The sequence below is a fragment of the Cryptococcus neoformans genome, chromosome 5 (genome assembly GCF_000149385.1).
Source record: "Cryptococcus neoformans var. neoformans B-3501A chromosome 5, whole genome shotgun sequence".
Classification (NCBI taxonomy): Eukaryota; Fungi; Basidiomycota; class Tremellomycetes; order Tremellales; family Cryptococcaceae; genus Cryptococcus; species Cryptococcus deneoformans.
Genome location: NC_009181.1, coordinates 276,008 through 298,507, shown reverse-complemented (window position 1 = coordinate 298,507; position 22,500 = coordinate 276,008). Strand labels below are relative to the sequence as shown.

Sequence of the window (22,500 nt, the reverse complement as noted above, 5' to 3'; positions counted from 1 at the left end):
CATCACGGCAATCTTGTCACCATCCAACAACCTGAAGGTCCCTTTGTGCTCATCAACGTAATAATAGACGATTCTATCGGCGTCACCATCGAAAGAGCAAGCCCGAGTGCCAGGTTTGCTCAAAAATCCGGCCTTTTGAACAGAAGGAGGAAGAGCTTGGCGGGTCTTGACAAAGTCGGCACCGCACTGGTGGTTGAGAGCGCCGGGAGTAGTGGTATCGGTGTTGATGGGGTTAACGGTGAATATATCGCCAATGTGCTTTTCCAACTGAACGAGTGCTTGGGCGCCGACGCCGTTGGCACAGTCAACGTAAAGAGGAGAGAGCGTCTTATTGCCCTGTTCTGATATTAGCAAATACATGCTTCACAAAGGAGGGCTTGACTCACGATGAGCGTCTTGAAAGCACTAGACATCTTCTCCATGTATCCTTCGATAGAAGGCTTGCCATATGCTCCATCTTTAACATTTGTCGCCTTCACAACATAATGTAAAATGGGAGTAGTGGTTACCCCTATGTCCGAAATATTGACTCCCTCTCCAAACGCCTTCAAACCCTCCTCTAAAGCAGCGATAAGCTCCGGTCCTGACGGACGAGTGTCCCTGGCGTAGACGACAGATGCCGGTTGGGAAAGGTCTACACGCAAGTGGGTAACCAGAGTGGTAAAGGTAGAAAGTAGAGATTCGGTAGAGGGACAGTTGGCAAGTGCTGTAGCGTGAGCTTCCCAAGTGGCGTCGAGCATTTCACCGGATGGGTCCACAAGCTTGACACCGTTGTCCTACGTCCCTCGCATCAGGCTTTTTCTCATATGCAATTTCAAGTGAACCTACAGGTTCAGGATTGTGGGATGCGGTGACCATGACACCGACAGTAGCCCCTTCGAGCCGTTTTGACCTGAGAACAGCAAGAAGGGCAACTCGCAACACGACTGAAGGAAGCTTGGTAGCGCTGGATCGCATGAGCTTTGAGCGGGGCATGGTGGCGAGGAATGAGCTCACAGAGTTCTAAACCCAGCGGTTCCGTATGTATAGTTGACATCCTCCGGCTTGGGGTACTTGCGTGCGGCCTTTGTGATTGCCTCCATGAGCAGGGCATGGTTGTGAGCAGCTTGCTGAGGGTCGGACATGGTGGGAAGGTGATGAGGTGGAGGTGGGATGAGAAAGGTGGCCGGTGGTTATATAGCAGTAGCAGGCCGGTTGTCTTCGGGTGTTCTGCAGAAAGGATGTGCTCGTGTTCCGGTGGAGGGCTGAGGCAAACTTGAAGCAGAAATCAACACAACAACGACGGGCGCGCACGGCAAATCATCCAAGCACATGACAGCGGCGTCATCATCTATCACTTCATTCAGGGTTTCGCCGACAAACGGAAGACGGAGCAGGCCGCCCGTAGTCCACCGCGGTGTGTAAAAAGGGTGAAGAAGTGTCTGAATGGCCTGTTCATCATCTGAAAGCAACTATCTGCAACAGTGGCTAGGAGACGGTCTCGTAGATTATGCATATACATCCGGCTTCAGCGCCTATCGATTTCGTCAACGATCATGTGTAACAATTTTGTAAGTTCATTTCTCATGAAGTGTGCGTGTCACTTTTCAGAAGAGATGTGGCCTGGGGGAATCTGTCCTTCCTACGGGATGGAATAATGAGACCTTAGCCGGGAAAAAGCAGAAGGAAAGGAACTTACGTTTACGTCTACTCCATCTTTAAACCATCTCTCCTCATTTGCGATCTTGACAGTGTTCCCACTCATCTGCCGGCTTTTCATCCGCCCATCTTCCGCAAAAACCTGCCGCACATGTTAACGCCTGTCATAAACCGTTTGCAGTATAGAGCATCATTTTGAACGGGCCTACCCAATGTTCGAGACCGTAAGTCCTGTACCACTGACTGGAGGGATCATCCGTCTCTGAATACTCGTACCAGAATTCGACCGCACTACTCCAAAAACGTCACAGAATTAGCCATTAGCTCTGGTGTACAATCACCATTTTCCCTAATACACCTTCGCATATACGTACATTCTATTCCCATTAAAAGCAAAGAGCTCCTTTCGCAATCTGTAGTTCTTCTCTTTTTCCCACTTCCTTGTCAGAAAGTCCTCGATGGCAGCGGTGCCCGAAAAGAATTCATCTCGGTTGCGCCAGATCGAAGTTGGAGTGTAGGCTGGGGATATAAGAGAGGGGTTTTTAGTATCTAACAGCAAGTTGTCAGCAAGACAATCAGGATCGTAGGAGTGTATGTTGGACAAACTCCATTTGTCTTGGGCTGCCTTCACTTTCCTGCACGTTTGACATGTTTGTCAGTCACATCTGCTAATGCAAAATGGGGAACATGGGTAAGTTGACACAACTGACTTGTGCGCCGTCTCGTCGTTGAAAGGCGGTAAAGGCGGTACGTCTGCAGCCTTAGTGGCCAAACCTCTTACGCTCCTCAGTGCAAAGGGCTTGTACAGAACGCTAGAGGAGTATGTGAGGGCTCGAAGAGACATATGGATGTTATGTTCAGGAATGAGTGTGCAGATTACAGTAGGAACATATAGTTTAAATGGAAAACACGCACACCAAAACGATTTACGATTGATATATGGTCAATAAATATCATCATTTATGGCGTATAGTTAGTCCGTCAGTCCTCCGAATGCTTACTTGGCTGACCAATTTGATCCCGTCTTTCGGATGACATCTGCCGATATTTAGTACGCGCCTCCTTCGTCGGGCACCTTAGTACGTATAGTGTCAAATCGGCGTCTTTGCTATTTTGCTACTCCTTGTCGTTACTTTTTCCAACTTGCACCCAACCTACAAAAGGGCGTACTACTTAGCCTCTCAACTTTCATCCAAATTGAAGCGGGAAAGGAGGCAAAGGTGCACCATAAAATGGCCCAATCAGCATCGTCGGCGGAGAAGTCGAGGCGTGCAGCTCAAGCACAACGAGCGGTCAGTTGCTACATCGGCTTTTGCAGAGCTCGCTGCTAGTACCAAAGCCACAAGAGGTAAGAAGAGCTAACTTATGCAACTTTAGTATGAGATACAATTGGCCGGCGGGTTACAGGTGGGCCTAACGATTGGTTGTGCTGCACGATCGCAGTGGATACTGATGATGACTCGGAGGGTGCATTGAGATGGACAGTGTACGGTGCTGTCGCTTGTCTCATCGGGCATTACACCTGGCCTACATTTAGGTGAGTTGCTCCCACCCGTACGTTTCGATATCACACAGAGACGCTGAGCTAGACATTTTTATCTTAAGGCGACAGACATTGGGACTGAAAGCGTTCATAACGAGTTCAGGTGCATTGGAATCTTCCACGTTGGCCTGCCATTTACAGAACACTAACATGCCTTTTTTACAGCAACCATTTGTGGTCTAGTGATTGGCGCAGGTCCGTCTCGGAGCTTCACATGAGCTTTTCGAATCTACCCGCATATGCTGATTCGTCCCTTAGACAGTCATCTCCTCAAACACGAACATGGTTTCCGTGAAGCGGAGAATGAGATACGGCGCAAAGCCCGTAATTCTCTCGCTCTCGAAGGGAAGATTGCAAGCGAATCCGAGATCCGCAAATGGAGGGAAAAGTACGAGAAAGAGATGTCTCAGGCCAAAGAGAAGGAAACGGAGCTGCTAGGCTTAGGATCGGAGTCTGCGAGCGTGGATCAAGGAGCCAACAAGGAGGGAGCGGTGTTACAAGCTCTACAGGGTGAGGGCCAACTGTCTTCCTCTCCGAGGGAGAAGAAGGCATGATGATCGAGGGTCGCCATGAAGAAGGGTTCTCGGCTATTTCTCAGCATGTTTCCCGGGGCACATTCGACTCAAGCTCCTCTCCAATATAAAATTCAATCGCATTCAATTCTAGCTGGAACTTCCCAAATATAAAAAACTAACCGAACCAGGCTTTGTAATATTACCCGATATTGCCGAATGAAGGTCGCGAAAAGAAGGCAAAGGAAGGACTTCAAATCCAGTCGAGGCCGGTAGGATCCGGGACACCCAGAGAGACTTCGCTCGGTAGTATTTTATTGTATTGAATAAGGGAAGTGCAGTATCACGTTAGACGAAATGATACTTGCGAGGGTTCCAGATATAGTTTCGGTGGCCGCGTAAAAGGAGGAAAGGAGTTGGTGAACTGGTCATCTGCAGAGGTTAATACGAGGTCCTTTTCCGGTGTTCGTATATAAGCAGCCCTTATAAAGAGCCATAACAACAAGAATGAAAGGGAAAAACTGATAATTATCAATCATTATCTATCCTCCAATATCAAAAGAACTATTTTTTTTTTTTTAAAGTCTTCTCTGCGAAACATATAGATAAGAAGTATCAGTGGAGAATCTGATGCCCATTTATCAACACGCGCCTCATCCAGCACATGCATGCCTTCGTATTATCGAATTTCAAAGGCGCCTCTTTAATGCTTGCTTCTGGTCTGCCCACCATCCTCGATCAGTTTTCCACAGTTTGTTGACAGACGCAGACTTCGTTGGACGCCGCACAAGGGAATGTCTCATTCAGCGGCCGCCCGATGAAACGGAGCCGCGCGCGACGAAAGATCCATCGGGTGTGCCTGGCTCTGTATATCCGGAGTCGAAATGTTGACACATGGAACATTTCTTTGTCGGTAAGTCTATATACCATCCAGGTTGTTTAGAAATTCTTACACTGTACGTGTCGCAATCCCATAGCATATAGACAACAGGCCATGGAAAAGCAGCTCAGCATAGCAGAGTGTACGCCATTGACCTCTCAAAGAAGCACTCGAAGACCACAAGCTGACAGTGATGTTCAGGTGACCGCATCTTGACAGGTCCTGGCTCTCCGATGGAGACCGAGGAGAAGGTGATCTTTGGTAGACGTCTGACTGTATGGAAGCATGTGAGTGATGTTCTTTGTAATTCGTGTTGTGCGTATCTGGCGATACTGCTCCTACAATGGTGACACGTCGATATTTCTTGGCATTAATCAGTTCTTAAAAACAGCTGCCCTCAACGTTTCGAGACTTCCTGATCTTCAACCTCCAGAAGTACTCTCAGAGAGAGTTCATATCATCGCCTTTACCTCTAAGGGAACCTTTCAAATCATCCGAAACCCTTACTGACAAAGTCGATCCAAGAGAACACCTGACTTTTGGTGATGTTTTGGACCGTTCACTGAAATTGGCAGCATGGATGCGCAGTCGAGGGATAAAAATGGGGGATAGAGTAGTAATTGGGGGTAAAAACTGTACTGGGTAAGTTCAAGTACTTGTTGGAATTATGCTGATTGCTCGTCTAAAGCTGGATCGTGTCGTTTATCGCTGTCCATCTGATCGGCGCAGTCACTGTGTGCTTGAATTGCTGGGTGTAAGTATTAGGATTCAAAGCAAGGATAACTGACTTCCTCACTTCTTTAGTCCAAGAGAGCAAATGGTTTACTCAATAAAGATGGTCGAGCCGAGCTTAGCACTTCTGGACGAAGAGCGTGCAGAGATCCTCGGCCCATTCACCCACGTCAAGGAGAATGGCCTTCCTCCTGTGAGTTTGAGTCACAATACCTAAACTCTTGATCTTGATGGACGAAATAGAAACTGATCAAACTTTAGATGTTCTGCTGGGCAGAATCAGGACATTTACCTTCGGTTGTGGAGATCTACAGCACCCCCAACAATCAACGGACAAAAGAAGTTTTGGATGGCGTGGGTCTCGATGGACTTGGACCCGAAAGCGATGCTGTCATTTTCTATTCCTCTGGGTGAGTATACCCAGCATCTTAGATTGTCAACGCTCATGTCTTTTGTTCTATACAGGACGAGTGGCTTCCCGAAAGCTGTTCTGAGTACTCAACGGATGGCCTTGTCCAACGCCATCTCTGGCATGGTCGGTATGTTGCATGTTCCATCCCAACAACCACCTGATTGGTCTGACACATTACGATAGCCACGGCCCGAGCAGTCCTTCGCGCCGGCCTTCCCCTCCCTCAGCCGCCCAAGCCGACTGACCCCCAACGAGTCGTTCTCCTTTCAATCCCCCTTTTCCACGTTACTGGTTGTCTCTCCTGGCTTCTCCGTGCAATCACTAATGGTTCAAAATTTGTCACCTCTCGAAAGTGGGATGTCAAGGAAGCTGTGAGGCTGATTGTTGAGGAAGGGGTTCATACCGTGGGAGGGTAATCCTTGAAACCATTTGATCAGAGTGTCATGAGCTGACTACGCATCAGTGTACCGGCTATTGCCAGTCAGATTTTACAGTCGCCTGACCTACCCGATAACACTACCCTCGACAGCATCTTTTACGGAGGAGCGCCTCCTAGCAAACACATGGCCAATGAAGTGAGGAAACGATGGCCCAAAGCAGCTGTGTAAGTCGACGTCTCTGCTCCTGCTACGTGAATGCTGATCAGTTTCTAGCATCCATGGATACGGTTTGACAGAGACAAACGCTGTTGCTTGCGCCGTCTGTGGTGCCGACTATCTTTCACGTCCTGACAGCACGTATGTCTCTCTCTTTTGCAATCAATCGTAACAAGCTAATGAAGATACGCTCACAGTGGCCCTCCTGTACCCATCTGCGAAATCCGCATTGTAAACCCCGATACTCGAAAAGCATTGCCCACGGGCCAGCAAGGACTTATTCTGATCAAAGGCGCTCAGGTCATGAAATGTTATTACGGGAATGAGCGTAAGTTTGGGATAATTTCAGAAGGCATGTTGTTAAATTGTTTTATCGTGTAGAGGCCACGAAGCAAGCAATTGATGAGGAGGGCTGGTTGGATACAGGTGATGCTGGATATCTCGATGAAGAAGGGTTCTTGTTCATCAAAGATCGCTGTAAGCACGTACTTTCACGAGCAATAATATCAATATTAACATGCAAGCCAGTGAAGGATCTCATTATCCGCGGCGGCGAGAACGTGAGTACAGCATTACCATTTAAATAGGAATTAGCTAATGATTCAAATGGACCCCAGATCGCATCAGTGGACGTGGAAAACGCCCTTACCTCTCATCCGCATATTGACGAAGTCGCAGCAATCGCCCTTCCACATCCGATCCTTGGGGAAGTTGTGGGTGCTGCAGTCACGCTTCGTGAATCTGCAAAGGCAAGAGGGGTAAAGGTGACGGAAGAAAGTATCTTGGGACATGTCAGAAGCAAACTGCCGAAACATGCCGTGCCTGCCATGGTAATGATTTGGGAAGGGAGTCTGCGTGAGTGCATAATTCAGGTGGAAGATAAAGGGTAATAGGGCTGATCGTACCTTCAAAAGCGAAAAACGTGAATGGTAAAACCATGAAGAAGGAGATCAAAAGTGTAGCCATCAAAGAATGGGAACGAAGGCAGGGTGCGAATAGCAGGGGAGCCAAAGCGAAGCTTTAATCTCTCTCGGATCTACAATTACCATATTTTCTTGGGTATTATGAAACTAGGATGCAGTCTTCTTACTTTTCCTTTTTATTACACGTACTCTAGAAGGAAAGTGCATCACTGAATCAACTGGTTTGAGATTATACAACAGATAAATAAGGCTCGAAACTGCCCTGAAACACGTCTCTTTCTGCCCAAAGTCCACCAAATCAATCAAACATTTAGAATTGGTTGCGTTTCTTCGCTGTACGCAAGTAAGGTCGAAGGAGCCACTCAACATCTGCCTCGGTTTGATCGACAGTGCCCTGACGAATTTCAAACGCTGCAAATGAATCATCAGCTTATATCGTCTTAAAATGGACTTTAAGGCAGGACTCACGCTTAGCTTCAAACCGAGGACCAACCTCTGCAAGCTGAACATCCTTGTGACCAGTATTGGCAAATACATGGTGCCTGAAAGAAATAAAATCGTTTTCGTTCTTGAAAGTCATCACCCTCTTCGCATCGTCCTTAGGCACCGGAAACAGCGCCTTCAAGATCCCGGTCACTCTTTCACCTAACTTTGTAGAGAAGCCATCAAAGATCAGATGAGGGTACTGCTCTGACACTGTACTTGAGTTGGAGCTGACATCATGTCGAAGGGTAACGTTGTGAAGCGTCATGGAGAGAGTAGGACCATGGGGGAGATGGGAGACAATGAGAGCGTCGGGGACACCACGATGTTCATGGACGACGACGAGGTCTGTTACACCTTGAGCATTACATGCGGAGACGAGGTCTTTGACGACGGTGTTACCTCTGTTGAGACGGTAGGAGTTGGGGAAAACCAGTCGGAGTTCCTAAAACACTTTTAGCAAGTGTACGTAAAACCAGCTGAAACACTGCGAGAACTTACTTTGGAGAACTGAAGAAGACGAGAAGAGGGGGAACGAGAGGTTGTAATGACAATTTTAGGGTCGTACGTGCCGACTTTAGCATATTCGTCGTCGATGTGAGATCGAGGATCTGCAAGACCATCGTTATCAGCACCGTCAATCAAAATTATGCCTCGAGACAGCCTCAAATCTTCACAATGCCCTTGTCCACCCTCTATACCACGAGGCCTATTTCGACACATTCCACTCACCTTGCTGAGCTTCATCAAGCACTAAATCCTTCCCTCCAAGCTCTCTCACCTCATTCCGCAATTCTGTAGGGAGAGGTTTCCCCTGAGCCAACAAGTCTTTGATCTTCTGTTTCCGTTCGTAGATCGCTCTCTCCTGAGACTCTTGGGATTTCTTGAAGATATATTCTCTCCTCTCTCTGGTTTGTCGTCGGAGCTGTTGTTCCACTGCATAAGTACCGGACTGTCAGTCAAACCGTAGACATACCATTGTGAATGTTAAGCAGCCCAAGGAGAACTGAGACAAGATTCAATGAAAAAGTTGTGTCGGACACTTTGGCAATTGGCCGTTGGGCGTTTACGAGTTGTTTGTAGAGGGATGCAGTGGATGAGAAAGAGAATACGAGGGGGGGAGAAGGGGGATATATAATTCCACTGATTGGCTGATGGCGGATATACGTACTTCTATATCTCTTTTCGGCCACTAATTAAAATGCGATTTCTGTGGAGTACAAAATTCACATCCGCTATACCTGGAAGAGTGGAGGTCATCTCTCGCGCCTAAACGTTTGACCATGACACGGCGCCTAACACAAACTTAAAATCTGCAAGCCTTTCAATATAGTTCGGGATCTGTTCCTGGCAGCTGATATGACGTTTTGCGGTCTTTTTGATTGCACGTTTGTCGCTGGTGCTCGAGTGTAAAAATAATAGATTCATCGATCGATCCCACCCTGGCGTGTTCTGCGGCTGCCGAGTACTCACTCACGCGACTGTCCATACTCTCCCCGCACTTCTCTTCACACTTCTCGCAGCAGGTCTTCTTATACGTACTGCCTCTGCCTCGCCCCTTAATCGCAATGCGCTCTCCACTGCTCGCAAGTCTTTTTGCGTTGGCTCTCTCCATCGCCAGCTCAGAAGCAGCCATATCATCAACCGAGCAGGTGCCCCTGAGTGGATCAGTTCCTCAGCTAGATCATTCTGAGTTACAAAATGTCAGGATAAACAAAAAACGACGTGAGCTTTTCTCACTCTCGAAAACCTTCTGACTTGCTCATACATGTTTTTCACCTTCTCAGCTTTGAAAGGACGGTTCCTGCACATTACAGATATCCATCCTGATCCCCACTACAAGACAGGGTCCACTTTTGACTCTGGGTGCCATAGGAAACCTAAGAAGGACGGGAAGAGTGAAGGCAAGAAGGCAACTGAGAATGAGAGAGGCAATGAGGATCTAGACGACAAAGAGTTCGACACTTTGATAAAAAATGAAGATCTTGCTGGGAAATGGGGAACAGCAGTGTCGTAAGCAGTTATAACTTGTTCTCTATGCCTCAAGAATTACTGACGGATACTTTAGAGATTGCGATTGTCCCATGTCACTGGTCAACATTACATTCGACTGGTTAAAAGAAGAGTGGGCCAACGAGGTTGACTTTGTGGTATGGACAGGAGACAACGCTAGGTCTGTGTATTTCCATCAATAGATAACTTCATGGCTGAATAATAATTCTCAGACATGACATTGATCGAAGAATACCTAGAACGCCCAAGGAAATTTTCGATTCGAATCGTATGATTGTTGATAGAATGCTGGACGCCTTTGGACGTGATATGCCGATTGTTCCTAGTATTGGCAACAATGACATCTACCCCCACAATGTTCTTGCCGCTGGACCAAGTCGTATTACTGAAGAGTTTTTACTGTGAGTGTTATTACGCCTCGAGCCGAATTTTGAACTCATTCTGGGGTAGCATCTGGAAACATTTTATCCCGTCTGAGGCCGCCCATGTTTTTGAACGAGGAGCATATTTTTCTGTTGAAGTTATCCCTGATAGATTAGCGGTGATCTCTCTTAACACTTTATTCTGGTACGACGCCAACACCCGTATGTCCCTTACTTCCGTGGTTGAGATCGAGTCCTGTTGTGCTGATCTACTTTTTTCAGTCGTTGATGGGTGCAGAGATCATTCAAACGACCCCGGTGCACTCGAGATGGACTGGTTGGAAGTACAGTTAAATAACTTCCGACAGCGGGGGATGCAAGTATGGCTGACCGGACATGTACCACCTCATATGAATCACTACTATGACAACTGCTGTGCGTGATCCTAGTCGCTTTATTTGAGGCCTCACTAATAATTTGTCTAACAGACTTGAGGTACGGTGATCTGGCATTGAGATATCAAGACACTATCGTCGGACATCTGTTCGGCCATATGTACGTCTATCGCATTCACGTCAGACTGTTGGGCTAACTTTTACTTGTGTGACAGGAACGTTGACCACTTCTTCTTCATTGACGTCGACGAGCTCGAAGCCACCTCCGAGCTCACCTCTACCTCTTCAAATACTACCCTTTCCGACCTTCCACTCCTTCACGGACCTCGTCTTCCTAGACCAGGCCCTGGTAAATATACCGCAATGGGTCGCTCTGGTGCTCGAAAGTTAGAGGAGGAACTTCGTAAAGATTTTGGCCAGATGCCTGGTCCGGGGATATTGAAGTTGAAGGATTATGCGGTTATGAATGTTGCGCCGAGTGTGATCCCAACTTATTATCCTGGTATCCGAATCTTTTCGTGAGTTTCTTCTGTGAAAAGTAAAGATAACCAGCCGCTAATAGACTTTTTCAGGTACAATATCTCGGATGAGGAGGATTCCTTTGACCAGGGCCACAGTTATCAAGGGGCGGATGAGTTGCTGGATGATGAAGATGAGGGGGATGAACTGGAAGAGCTAGAGCTTCCGTCAGACAACGGCTTCTTTGGCAGTCTAGATGAACGAGAAAACGAAGATATTGTGATTCTGAAAGGAAGTGGTGGCCACCGGCATGACGTGCCGAAAGGCGATTGTTCTCTCCCATCAAACGAAGACAAGCCTCACTGCACATTCAAGCGGAAACCGAGACACTACTCTAAACGATCTCCATCCCGAACTAATCGGGCCCTAAGCCCTTTGGGGTACACACAATTTTATTTGCCAAGCATGATGAAGCAGAAGAAGAGACCGAAGTGGGAAGTCGAATATACGACTTACAAGGTAAAGACGCTTGTTCCTTCATCGCCTGAAAACACAACGCAACCACTCCCTGTTCCGCTTCATCTCTTACCTCGCTACGATCCTTCCATTTTTAGCAAGCCGAAGAATAAAACGGAAGAGAAAGAGGTGGCAAAGAAGACGGCCAAGTTTTACAAGGCGGTGAAAGCTGTGACTCCGTATAGAATGAAAGACCTTACGATAGGGAGCTGGGTGAAGCTCGCGAGGATGTTGGTGTTGGAGAAGAAGAGGTGGAAAAAGTTTGCAGAGCTCATGTGAGTTATTTTCAATGCCGTTGATGTCAGTTAAAAGTGCTGATGTATAATCAAAAGGCTTGTGTCAACGGAAACAGATTAGAAGCTGGAATCTCGATTTATCTTTGAAAAAGCGTGATCGTCGCGATCAACCAACTGATAGTATTGTTGTAATTTATTGCATGATCATATATAATGAAATAAACCATGTTTTAAACTCAACGAATACTGCAACAACACTTTATATACAACAATTGGAATGTCAAACTCAACCAGTACTGCAACAACATTACTTTATATACAAAACCTCCATCCACTTTAATACACACGCATTGCCTGAACTTTGTGTGGGATAAGTATGTGAGAGGATCATTGTATTGGAACGTAAACTCACTCAGATAGTTTGCGGGCGCCACTGCGTTACCCAGTTATCCCAGATGATCAAGAACGTCTTGAGCAACCTCCTTCGACATCTGAAACAGCTTATCCACCGTCCAATGTCGTCTTTGATAGCCTTTTTGACTTTTTCATCACTTTTTTCCCTTTTAAGGATTCCGAAAGCCCTCTCTGCTGCTACTGCTCTCAATCGCGCGAAATCACCTTCGAAATTTTCATAAGTGATGCACATGGGGACACCATATTTTCCCTTTTGGCACCTGGATCCAAAATCTTCGTTCTTATCGTACATTGGAAACGCACAGCCCCAAGCCATTTTGAGACCAGGATAGGACTCCATCTTCTTTGTGTGTAGCTTCCGTAGCCTCCATAGATAGGACGACGCGCTCTTATACAAGATGGAAACCACCGGAGGTGGCATATCCGAGATATGGTATTTAACCGTCTCCGTTGACGTCTCCTTGGCAAGCGTCTCGTTCTCGGAGAGGGCTGCCATCATGTAACGGTGCCAAGGGTCGTCGGGAAGTATCATGCCCATGTACGCTATAAATTCGGGGATATCGTAAGCGTCTGCGAGCCGGACGGCGGGGGCGAGGTATTGGAAAACGACATCAAGGGGCCATCGGTCGTTGAATGTTTGAGGATCAAGAGCTGCCGATGACGACAAACTTTGGGCGGTAGAAGAGAAAGAATCGATTGCGAGAGTCATGCTTTCAATGACGCCAAGCGTGTCAAGGACTAGATGCAGACCCCATGACATTGCTGAAGGCAACTCTCTTCTCTCAGCCTGACACTCCTCCTTTTCTTCGTGTTCCTTCAGGCTCGGCTTTTGCTCCCCAGTAATCTCCTTTTTGAGAGATTCATAACCTTCGAGGAATCCGCAATGACGGGTGATGAAAGGGAGAGAAACGTAAAATCCGACGTTATCTTCAGTGATGAGAAGGATGTCGCCAGGGTGTTTACGAGGATAAAGAGGGTGGACGACTCTGGGTACCTTCTTTGCATGTGTAGGATTGATATGGCTGGAAGTGGGTAATAAGTGGCCGTTGCCTTCCAGAGAGACATATAAGTTATGAGCCTGCCACTGAGGAAAAGCGGAAGCGGGAAGGACATTTCTGCTTACCTGCGGCATCTCGAATGTCAGGAGACAGCGGAAATTCTAAATCAGACATAATTGTGCACGGATGCTTGAGTTATACGACATTGATAGTAAACGACGGATTGGGTTTAGGACAATCAGAAAAGCAGAGACAAATGCGCCGATGATCCTATGATGATAATCAGACATGTATGAACATAATGCATCATGCTTCGTTCATGCCGTGCCCTTTTCATCATTCGTTCGTATGCGAGGTGGAGGCACAACGGCATCAAAGATCCGAATCAGATTTCTCATTCGATATTGTATTACGTAAACAGAGGTAACAACCATGAATAATAAACAAATCGACTTTTGTCCATGAAGGTCGAGGTGTTGTGTATGCATACATAGGATTTTCGACTGTGTATCCGGCTTGATGCCTGGTATCTACATGCATGCGGCGTGCACATTGTTGACTGTAATATGGCGGCCGAGGGAAGATGTGTAATGGGGCTCCGACTGCAGGCGCGGTGGTCGAAGAAGTGAAAGGATGGATGCAAGGAGCGTGAATCATCTCCTTATCTGGGATCTTGGCACACCTCCTTTATCTTCTCTTCACTAGTCTTCTACGTCGGCACATAACTCCGATCCGCACGGACTTTACAGATATACTCACCATGCCCACCTCACCTGCTCCCTCTCCTAAAAACAACCCCTCTTCTTCCCCCCTCCCTTCTACTGACAATATGCCCACAGCCTACTCGCCACCCAGCTCCTACCATGTTCCTCCTCCCAAACACTCTCCTCTCTCACAGACCTTCTCGTCAGACCGGCAGCCCCACTCCCGTCGAGTCTCTCTAGCAACTCCTGATATCTCAGGTGCCAGACCTTCCTCCGGTATGAGCAGCCGAGTGAACGATCAAGCACAGAAGAGCAAAGTCCTCGGTTTGCAGGACAGACTCAGAAAGGAAGTCGACGGTGTAGTAAAAAGGAGATCAGGCGGTGTTCTTGGAAGAGGGTGAGCTGCCGCATGATCATCAACGTCAATCCAAGAGGTTTGCTCATTACCTGCAATAGTTACATTCTCAAAACAGGTCAGCAGCATCATAAGGCTCAAGGAGCAAGAGGATTATTATATGATATTGATGATATTGCAGATCATTTCCCTACAGGGCGAGCTATGGATTTGGATTTAAATATCCAAGGTGCACCGAACTTTCGTGCTCCCAACGAAGAAAGCCTCAATGTGTTCGGTGTATGCCTGCTTTGCCTATTGTCATGGCTCACTACTAACGTTATCTCAGGTGGCTCAGCCAACCTCCACAGGCTTGAAGTCTATTCTCACCCTCCTTGGCTGTCAGCCGGCATTCCTTCGCAGACCCAACCGTAGGGGCTCAGCTGCTGCCAACACCCCTCCTCTCTCTCTTGGAGATAGGCGAGTTTCTAGAACAGAATCCCCTATTCGCTCTACAAACCTGGAAAGGTTCAACTCGATCGACGAAAGGGAACCTCAGGGAAAAGCCATCTGGTTTAGTACTCGGGAGGAAACTTTAGTCTATTGGTATGCCATTTTTCTTGGCGTTACTCTACTCGAAACTAACGCTCTGTAGTAATGGTCGACCTTATGTCCTCCGTGACGCATCAACTCCGTACCAAACGCTCGCTCTTTCTGATCGCGCATCCAACCTCGAAGACATTGAACGTCGTCTGAAACTCGATATCCTTGACGAAGCCCGTAAATATGGTGGAATGATCCTCACTCATGACGAAATCACGGGGGGAACTATTATTCCCACGTGGGTGAGCGTAGACGAGGAGAGCATACAGACACCCAAGGAAATGTGGGATGATATGAAAAGGCAAGGGTGGAGAGTTGATTACTGGAGAATACCGATCGCGCCGGATACCCCTATCGAGGTATGTTCCTTTGAAGCGGTACACGGGAGATATAGTCCTCATACTAATCTACCATAGCATAACTATCTTGACGCTTATATGTCGGTCTTGAAGAATACAGATCCGCAAACCACCGCTTTGGTCTTCAACTGTGGTATGGGTGTTGTGCGAAGTATGTTACAATATTTGTTTCGCATTGTTATTAACCCTGGCTAACAATGAAACAGCCACCTTTGCCATGTGTGCGGCCATGCTGGTCAGACGAAAGCAGCTTCTGCTACTGGGCCTCGAAGACCCCTTCGCCTCTGTTACCTCCTCTGGATTCTGTACAGTACGTACAATGAATGGTTGAGCTAATTTTTGAAGCTAACGCGATGGATAGCCTTCTGCCATGATACCTCAGGCGGCACAATTCAAGATGCAGGCTACGGCACAGCAGGCTTTGAATAAGAGCCTTCTGAAAGTCACTCGAGTTTTAAACAGAAGTGCGTTCCTTCCTTGCCCTTGAAAGATCCAGAAGGCTCATGTTTTCGATAGATCTTCCTTCCAAGCACCCGTCAACCGCTATCGATCTCCTTACCACCCAGCCGACACTTCTTGACCAGCTTTGCAGGGCCCACATGGGCAGCTATCAAATCGTTCTCTCTCTCCTGTCCAGCCTTGACCAAGGCAAGCCGATGAAGCAACTTGTTGATGCTGTCATCGATTCTTGTGAGTTTTCATGACGCAGACCTTAGACATGACTGACAGGATTATATAGGTGATGCGGTTATTAATCTACGAGAGAACGTGATGGAAGAGCGTATCAAATATAGCGTCGCTGCTATGGAGGATAGAAAGAGGCAAACTCATCTTGAAAAGGCTCTTCGTTCGGTGAGTATCCCTTCTTCTCCCCAATTCGGTCGATGTAAGCAGTGCGGAGCTAATCAAAGGGTCTACATAGCTTGAACAATATTTTGACTTGATTGTGTTTGCCGCTTATGTGGATGACGAGAACGCTGGAACAACAGGAGTGTCATTCTCAACCTTTTTGAAAGTGAGTAAAGATTATCTGATTCATGGGCGTATGGCTAATCATCATGTTCATCTTTAGAGCCGACCTGAGATCTGGAAGTAAGCTTCGATTGATTATATGGCCATTTCTCCCCTAAAGGTGCAGATACTAACAAGTCTTCAGCCAAATTAAAGTCCTTCGTCGAAGAGGTGGTAACCGACTCTTCGCCTTTGCTCCTGTCAATGATCTCAGTATCATCTCCCGCTCTTCAGAAATGGATGACAAATTTGTCATCCACCGAGAAGTTGACCTTCAGGGTGGAAAGGTATTGGGCGATGAATGGGCAGAGCATGTGGTAACGAACAGGAACGGCATCATGCTGAGAGCAAAGTAGGTCCCCCTTTTGGTTCATGTTGAACGATGGATGCTAATGGATGTCTTTTTAAAGCACATTGCTGGTAAGCTACAAAAGCCTTTGCAAGCAAAGAGACGCATAGTCTACAAGACTGACAATGACACAGAAATCCGACCTTTGGCTGACCGAAGCTGCTTCCTCCAACGAAGGTGTTCGTGGCGCCATTGGTTTCAGGCAGATTAAAGGTTCCACAATCTACGCTACTGGACAGCCTACTCAAGATGCGATCTCCACCATCCTCTCCACAGTCCATGAAAGATGGCCTAATATTGAGAGTGTTATCTGGGTTTGCTTGCGAGAGGAACCTTTGGTCATGATCAACGGTTGGTCGCTTTCCCTTCCTTTCCAAGCTGAGAACTGATGGACGTGTTGTGAGCAGGGTCTCCTTATTGTCTCCGACGAGATAGCACTGCTCTACGAAATATGCGAGATTATTCTGGTGTCTCGTCTTCACGTCTCGAGATGCTTGAGCAACGTCTCAAGAGCGACGTCATCACTGAGATCGAGCAGTTCCAGGGCCGAGTACTTCTCCACACCGAGACAGCGGATGGACAGGTAATGCCCGTCTGGGAGAGTGTTGATAAACAGGACGTAGCCTCGTTGCGAGAGGTTATGGATAACGCGGCTGCGGCGAGCAAGGATGTTTACCTCAACTTTGTCAGGATTCCTGTGACTTCCGAATCTTCTCCTGATGTACGTTTCAAATCGATATTTTTGGAATGAATCAAAGAGACTGATGCAGCGACGCCAGTTCCACGACATTACCGAGCTTCTCAACCTCTGCACGCGACGCAACCTCTCGTCTTCTGCCATCATTCTCAATGATCAGCTCGGTCGAGGCCGTAGCAGTACCACAGCCGTCATCGTCCTTCTTATTCAACGCTGGCTCAAGGAAGGCCGTAACCAGAAGACGCAAACTCCAAGGACGCCATCGAGAAGTAGGCCGCCGATGTTAAGAAAGTTGACCACAGCTGGCGGGTCGGCAAGGACAAGCTGGCAAATCATCAACTCGTGTTTGCGAGTGATCAGAAATGGGCTGGATGTCAAGCAGGTACGTCTGATTCCCGATTGTTACGATAAGTGTTGGTGCTGATCGAGAAGGATGTAGGTCGTGGATGAAGCTATCGATGCTACAGCTACTCAGTTCAACGTTCGAAAGGCCATCGAAGACCTTTATGTGGAGGCCCAGGAAGCTACTGAACCTGATCGGAAACGAAAGCTGACTGAGTTAGGTACGTAGCCTATTCAGTGTCAATGATCAGCCAATGCTGATAGGTATGTTTCATAGGTCTTCACCACTTGAAGCGATATTACCACCTTTTGCTCTTCGCTGCTTACCTTGACGACCGAGCTCCAGAAGAAGAAGACCCTTACTCTTTCGAATCTTTCGTGAAACACCGTCCGGTCTTCAAAACACTGGAGAAAGAGTTGGAAGCCGGTGGTCTTGAGAGTCTAGCGCCTATTGAAAAGATGGAACTTGCAGATGGTATGGCTCTTCCTGATGAAGTTACCCAGGTTGTTGCCAACCGATCGGGGGCTATCCTCTCGGCGCAAACCGTAAGACTTTTGTCATAGGTCAGTCTTTGTAATTGCTGATCATACCAATGAGTAGATCCTCAAGTCCGACTTCTTCTCTGGTTTGCAAAAACAGAGTTTGCCCGAGTGCGTGTCTGGTGACTAATGCGGTATCCTGAGCGTGTATTGACATTCGTGTTACAGGCGTGTCGAAGGTGCTGCTAACTATCGACGGCTTCCTCTTATCTGCGAGCCACACCACGAGGAAGACGGCCATGCTTCGCCTCACTATGTTTACGGTACTGGGTGAGTTATTTTAAATTAATCCTCGTGCAGTCTTTGACCAAATGATTCCACAGAATGCCTTCGTGCGAGGGGTAAGTCATCTACCATTTTGCTCAGACTTGGATATGCTTGACTGACGAATTTATAGCTTGCGAAATGCTCTCAAGAAGATGGATGCTGGCCCCGATGGATCCAGGAAAGTTGTTTGGACCTCATTGAGAGAGGAGCCTGTTCTTGTGAGTGCTTTAGTATCAGTCGAAAGGTTTGTTATTCTGACTAGGCTACAGTATATAAACTCCCGACCACATGTTTTACGTTTAGTTGACAAGCCTCTGACCAATGTTGAGTGAGTCTGACCTTAGCTATCTGATGTTTGCTGGATCGCTGAAACCCGTGCACAGGACCACCGGCGTCACGGCCGCCGTCGTTGAACGTATGGAAGTTGCCATGAAGCAGGATGCGCTCAAAGAATTACGTCATTCCGAAGGCCGCCTTTTACTTCACGATGAAGTGGAGACAAAGCCAGGGTGTTATGAGATCATCCCTATCTGGGAGACATGTCAGGAAAGCGACATCATGACCCCTAGGGAGCTCTATGAGAGTGTCATTAGCGAAGGCTACAAGGTCGACTATATGCGAGTCGCAATTGTAAGTTACTCCATATCCGGCGTTCACAGCCGAGCTGAAGTTTGTCTGTGTAGACCGACGAGCAAGCACCACTTCCCGTCACATTCCAGGTGGTTGTGGACCGAGTAGCTGAAGGGTTGAAACAAGGAACTGACTTTGTGTAAGTTAAAGGGCCCACCTACTCACTCGCCTGTGGTAGAACTGATCCCGTTGTTACAGCTTCAATTGTCAAATGGGAAGAGGAAGGACGACCACTGGTATGACCGTTGCCTCCCTGATTGCAACTATTGCCTCCAACGACTCGCCATTCGACGGCGGGTTCATTACTGACGAGGAAGAGGAAGAGGAAGAAGAAGAGGCTGTGGCCGAAGCGAACCAATACCTTAATGGTGAGTAGCAATTATTGAATCACGAGCTATGCTGACATGGGATTGTACCAGGCGAGTACAAGACCATCTTGCAATTGGTTACGGTCATGAGCCACGGAAAAGGTTCGTCAGACATCGAGCCAGGAATCCTTGGTCAAGGAGCTAATCAATCTTCGCAGAGGCCAAGCGGATCACAGACCATGCCATCAACCTGATGGAGGGGGTGCAGAATTTGAGGAAAGCAGTATATGAGTAAGTTCAATCACTTCTTCGATATACTGCAGTTGCAGAAACTGAGAGCACCACAGCTTTAAACTTCAAGTCGACGCAGCCGAACCAGGATCGGCGAAGCACAAGGCTCAGACAACAAGAGCTATCAACTACCTATATCGATGTAAGTCATCTCATTTATCTATTCAGCCCATCTCTGATCTTCCGTAGATGGTGCCCTCGTGGTTCTCGCCAATTTCTTGCTGGAGATGAAGGAGGAAGGAATCCCATTGGAAAAGACTGACTTCCCTGCTTGGTTTGACAAGCATCGGGAGATTAGGACAGCCTTGAGTCGCTCGACATTGGAATAAGGTGATAAAAGTAGATGATGATTGTGCATAGATGCGGATATATCTGGATATAATTATACAAATGACATTAATATCATTTTAACATCGATTAATATACTGCCATTGTGCCATAGACATGTATACATATTTTTGAAAGTCCGTAAGAGTTCATCATCCTGCCATCAAGAACACTCCTTCGAACTGTATCTAATATTTGGGTTGCTCCTGCCCCTGCTCTTGTCCTTGATGATTCTGCTGCTCCTGCTGCTGCCCATACCCATATGGCGTTCCCTGCCCTCCTTGCTGTCGTGCCTGCATCTGCGCCATCCCCATCATCATCTGATACTGGGCGGCGAATCGAGGGTTGATCGCAACGCCGCCCTGCTGTTGAGGCTGCGTAGGGTACATAGGAATGGTCCCACCATACGGTTCTTGAGGATACGGGGAATACATTCCCTGCTGTTGTTGAGGCTGAGGAGAGTACATCCCTGGGACGCCTTGTTGGCCCTGAGGAGTGTACGTATGCGCAGTTGCCCCCATGCCAGCATAGGGCTGATGAGGCTCGTATGGTGCATGCTGAGCAGAAGCATTTTGAGGTTGCTGAGGATAGGATGGCACCGTCTGGGGGTAAGACTGACCATAAGCAGGGTAGGCAGGCATGAACGGTTGCTGGGGCTGCCATTGATTAGAATATGGTTGGTCCTGCATTGGTCGAGGGGGCAGAGGGTACGATGAGCGTCCCCCTCGGCCACGTCCCCTATCCCTGCCTTGGTTTCCCCTCCCTCGACCACCTCCTCTGCCACCGCCACCTCTTCCCCCTGTAGATTGAGAAGATAAATCGTCCAGGTCACCGTAAGACACTGGCATTGGCCTCCCACGCCCGCTGGCAGTCGAACCGGTGTCTGATCCAGCCTCCCATCGATTATCATCCCCGCCACCGTACAAGCTTCCTGTTTCAGACATTGTCTCGTCATTAGGTTGATGATCCCAGTGTTGGCGAGAGGGCAAGGATGTACGACCGCCCCGAGGGGTTCCAGCAACGCTTGACTGCTTGTTGCCTTTTTTCTTCTGTTTTCTCTCCCGCTTAGCAGCTGCCTCTGCTTCATCATCGGACCACTCCATTTCTTCCTCGGGTACTTCTTCGTCGTAAATATTGGATGCGTCTGTACCCTTGTAACGAGGATCTCGAACAGCAATCATGTTGACAAATGATCGATAGGACGGGTTGAAGGGATAAAAGAGACGTGTACCGGTAGCAAGGGATCCAGGCGTAGGGTATGGGAAAGGTGGAGGAGGGAGTCGAACAGTATAAAAGGGAGATGTTAATGGGCCAAAAGTCTCGTAGACCTATAAGAATATGTCAGTTGGGCCATAACACCTGCTTTGCTGTTCGTACTTACGGTGCCCAAGACACGACCATCTTCCCAACATAAAATACTTCCCTCCTCAAGCCAGCCATCGTCGAAGTCTCCTGGGCGCGATTGCATCGCGCGAACCACAACAGTACCAGCAGAAGTGAACGTTGGTTCTGCCTTCGAAATTTTCTTTGTCGGCCCCCCAGTGGCAGAAGTAACCTGTTCAGTCCCAGCTTCCGCATATTTTTTGGTTATCTGCTGCTTGACAGCCACACCGGTCGCTGTTGAATCATCAACAGACTCCGGCTGAGGATCAATCGCCAACTCCTTTTCGACCTCCTTTGCCTCACTTTCCTCGACGCCAGACAACGGACCCTCATCTGTCTTTTTCTCGACATCTACAGCGCTCTTTTTTTCACCATCTTCCATCTCGCCGGCTTTCTTTTCCAACCATGCCTCCAACTTCTTCTCGGGCATCCAACTCACAACATCACCTGCCAAGCTGAGCCTCTCGCCTTCAGGAAGCTTGGAAATAGGAGGCGGCTGAACAGCAGGTAATGGCACCTCGTTGCGCGAAAGAACGGGTCCAGGATCAGCAGGACCAATATCTTCATCATCTTCCATGAATTCAAATCCCATTTTGTCGAGACTGAAGTTGTAGTCCTCAGAGTCATCCGATTCGGGATCAGAATCGTACTCGAACTCCACATTAGGGTCTCCGTTATTTTCACCGATAAAAGCATCCAGTTGCGCTTTGAGGTTTTGATGTTCTTCGGCGGTCATTGGCTTCTTATCCACCGCTTTTTCGCCCTCAGATTCCTCTTCGCTACTAGACTCGAATTCGCTGGATGAGTCTGAATCGGTAGAGCTCTCTTCCCCCCCGTGCTCCTTGTTCTTCAAGTTCTCTTCAACCTGCTTACGCTTCTCAGCAGCCGACATATCGACTGGTGGAAGAGCGCCGACGACTTCGTTGTTGGCGACCAGCTCCATGATCACGGCAATATCCTGGGGAATGTTGGGGTTGAGGGGAGTTTTGAAAGAGGACTGGTTGGAAGATGTCGGGGGGAATGAGGGTATAACTGAGGCTGAGCCTTGGGTCCCATTGGAAGGGATCGCGGTGTGGTTGCTGGACATTTTGCGGAACGGCTGTGGAAATGAGAATGTTGATGAAATTATCGAAAACAGAGGACCCGGTGAAGCTTTGCAAGTGGAGGTGGAGGCGCACAGGCACGTGCTCATCCCTAAACAAGGACCTTTTTCAAAAATCTCGTCTGGAGCTGTAGTTCAATT

At 47.9% G+C, this 22,500-nt stretch overlaps 9 protein-coding genes and 1 non-coding gene across 10 annotated transcripts in view; 5 read left to right on the top strand and 5 right to left on the bottom strand.

Moving 5' to 3' along the window:
• The window catches only part of CNBE1070 (hypothetical protein), a gene marked incomplete at both ends in the record, with an annotated part of 1,918 nt that extends 794 nt beyond the window's left edge, over positions 1–1,124 (bottom strand). Inside the window, 4 exons of the mRNA XM_770298.1 lie at positions 1–336; positions 387–776; positions 829–946; positions 997–1,124. The exon at positions 1–336 is cut by the window's left edge and continues 120 nt beyond it. Coding sequence (XP_775391.1) covers positions 1–336; positions 387–776; positions 829–946; positions 997–1,124 — 972 coding nt within the window. The remainder of the gene's footprint in view (positions 337–386; positions 777–828; positions 947–996) is intronic.
• A 455-nt stretch (positions 1,125–1,579) lies between these two features.
• CNBE1060 (hypothetical protein) lies at positions 1,580–2,482 on the bottom strand (the record flags this gene model as incomplete). The annotated part of the gene is made up of 6 exons (XM_770297.1): positions 1,580–1,621; positions 1,679–1,780; positions 1,848–1,929; positions 2,013–2,187; positions 2,245–2,273; positions 2,349–2,482. The coding sequence occupies 6 exons, from the start codon at positions 2,480–2,482 to the stop codon at positions 1,580–1,582; spliced, it is 564 nt and encodes a 187-aa protein (XP_775390.1).
• A 388-nt stretch (positions 2,483–2,870) lies between these two features.
• On the top strand, positions 2,871–3,735 carry CNBE1050 (hypothetical protein; the record flags this gene model as incomplete). The annotated part of the gene is made up of 6 exons (XM_770296.1): positions 2,871–2,930; positions 3,016–3,045; positions 3,105–3,175; positions 3,244–3,284; positions 3,347–3,376; positions 3,440–3,735. The coding sequence occupies 6 exons, from the start codon at positions 2,871–2,873 to the stop codon at positions 3,733–3,735; spliced, it is 528 nt and encodes a 175-aa protein (XP_775389.1).
• A 775-nt stretch (positions 3,736–4,510) lies between these two features.
• On the top strand, positions 4,511–7,337 carry CNBE1040 (hypothetical protein; the record flags this gene model as incomplete). The annotated part of the gene is made up of 16 exons (XM_770295.1): positions 4,511–4,606; positions 4,685–4,715; positions 4,775–4,860; positions 4,965–5,215; positions 5,262–5,327; positions 5,378–5,498; positions 5,567–5,715; positions 5,771–5,844; positions 5,901–6,129; positions 6,181–6,321; positions 6,371–6,454; positions 6,511–6,641; positions 6,695–6,790; positions 6,842–6,873; positions 6,931–7,168; positions 7,228–7,337. The coding sequence occupies 16 exons, from the start codon at positions 4,511–4,513 to the stop codon at positions 7,335–7,337; spliced, it is 1,935 nt and encodes a 644-aa protein (XP_775388.1).
• A 209-nt stretch (positions 7,338–7,546) lies between these two features.
• Positions 7,547–8,698, bottom strand: CNBE1030 (hypothetical protein; the record flags this gene model as incomplete). Its single annotated transcript, XM_770294.1, has 5 exons — positions 7,547–7,647; positions 7,705–8,164; positions 8,221–8,402; positions 8,452–8,644; positions 8,696–8,698. The coding sequence occupies 5 exons, from the start codon at positions 8,696–8,698 to the stop codon at positions 7,547–7,549; spliced, it is 939 nt and encodes a 312-aa protein (XP_775387.1).
• Positions 8,699–9,287: 589 nt separating this feature from the next.
• CNBE1020 (hypothetical protein) lies at positions 9,288–11,821 on the top strand (the record flags this gene model as incomplete). Its single annotated transcript, XM_770293.1, has 10 exons — positions 9,288–9,444; positions 9,507–9,732; positions 9,788–9,892; positions 9,945–10,133; positions 10,183–10,316; positions 10,377–10,529; positions 10,583–10,649; positions 10,705–11,007; positions 11,062–11,739; positions 11,797–11,821. The coding sequence occupies 10 exons, from the start codon at positions 9,288–9,290 to the stop codon at positions 11,819–11,821; spliced, it is 2,037 nt and encodes a 678-aa protein (XP_775386.1).
• Positions 11,822–12,112: 291 nt separating this feature from the next.
• Positions 12,113–13,286, bottom strand: CNBE1010 (hypothetical protein; the record flags this gene model as incomplete). Its single annotated transcript, XM_770292.1, has 3 exons — positions 12,113–12,318; positions 12,418–13,164; positions 13,238–13,286. The coding sequence occupies 3 exons, from the start codon at positions 13,284–13,286 to the stop codon at positions 12,113–12,115; spliced, it is 1,002 nt and encodes a 333-aa protein (XP_775385.1).
• A 586-nt stretch (positions 13,287–13,872) lies between these two features.
• On the top strand, positions 13,873–19,876 carry CNBE1000 (hypothetical protein; the record flags this gene model as incomplete). Its single annotated transcript, XM_770291.1, has 30 exons — positions 13,873–14,213; positions 14,273–14,450; positions 14,500–14,756; positions 14,806–15,112; positions 15,170–15,263; positions 15,319–15,422; positions 15,474–15,576; positions 15,629–15,802; positions 15,852–15,964; positions 16,035–16,127; positions 16,185–16,204; positions 16,269–16,475; positions 16,534–16,543; positions 16,607–16,823; positions 16,880–17,193; positions 17,252–17,551; positions 17,609–17,732; positions 17,789–18,057; positions 18,113–18,162; positions 18,220–18,321; positions 18,375–18,392; positions 18,449–18,536; positions 18,588–18,646; positions 18,702–18,948; positions 19,002–19,087; positions 19,147–19,316; positions 19,368–19,418; positions 19,475–19,547; positions 19,604–19,689; positions 19,737–19,876. 30 exons carry the CDS (start codon positions 13,873–13,875, stop codon positions 19,874–19,876), a joined length of 4,395 nt encoding a protein of 1,464 aa, XP_775384.1.
• A 186-nt stretch (positions 19,877–20,062) lies between these two features.
• Positions 20,063–22,344, bottom strand: CNBE0990 (hypothetical protein; the record flags this gene model as incomplete). Its single annotated transcript, XM_770290.1, has 2 exons — positions 20,063–21,202; positions 21,256–22,344. The coding sequence occupies 2 exons, from the start codon at positions 22,342–22,344 to the stop codon at positions 20,063–20,065; spliced, it is 2,229 nt and encodes a 742-aa protein (XP_775383.1).
• Positions 22,345–22,483: 139 nt separating this feature from the next.
• The window catches only part of CNBEt050, an 87-nt gene continuing 70 nt past the window's right edge, over positions 22,484–22,500 (top strand). The window contains exon 1 of the tRNA in view: positions 22,484–22,500. This exon is cut by the window's right edge and continues 21 nt beyond it. This is a non-coding gene — a tRNA (tRNA-Trp).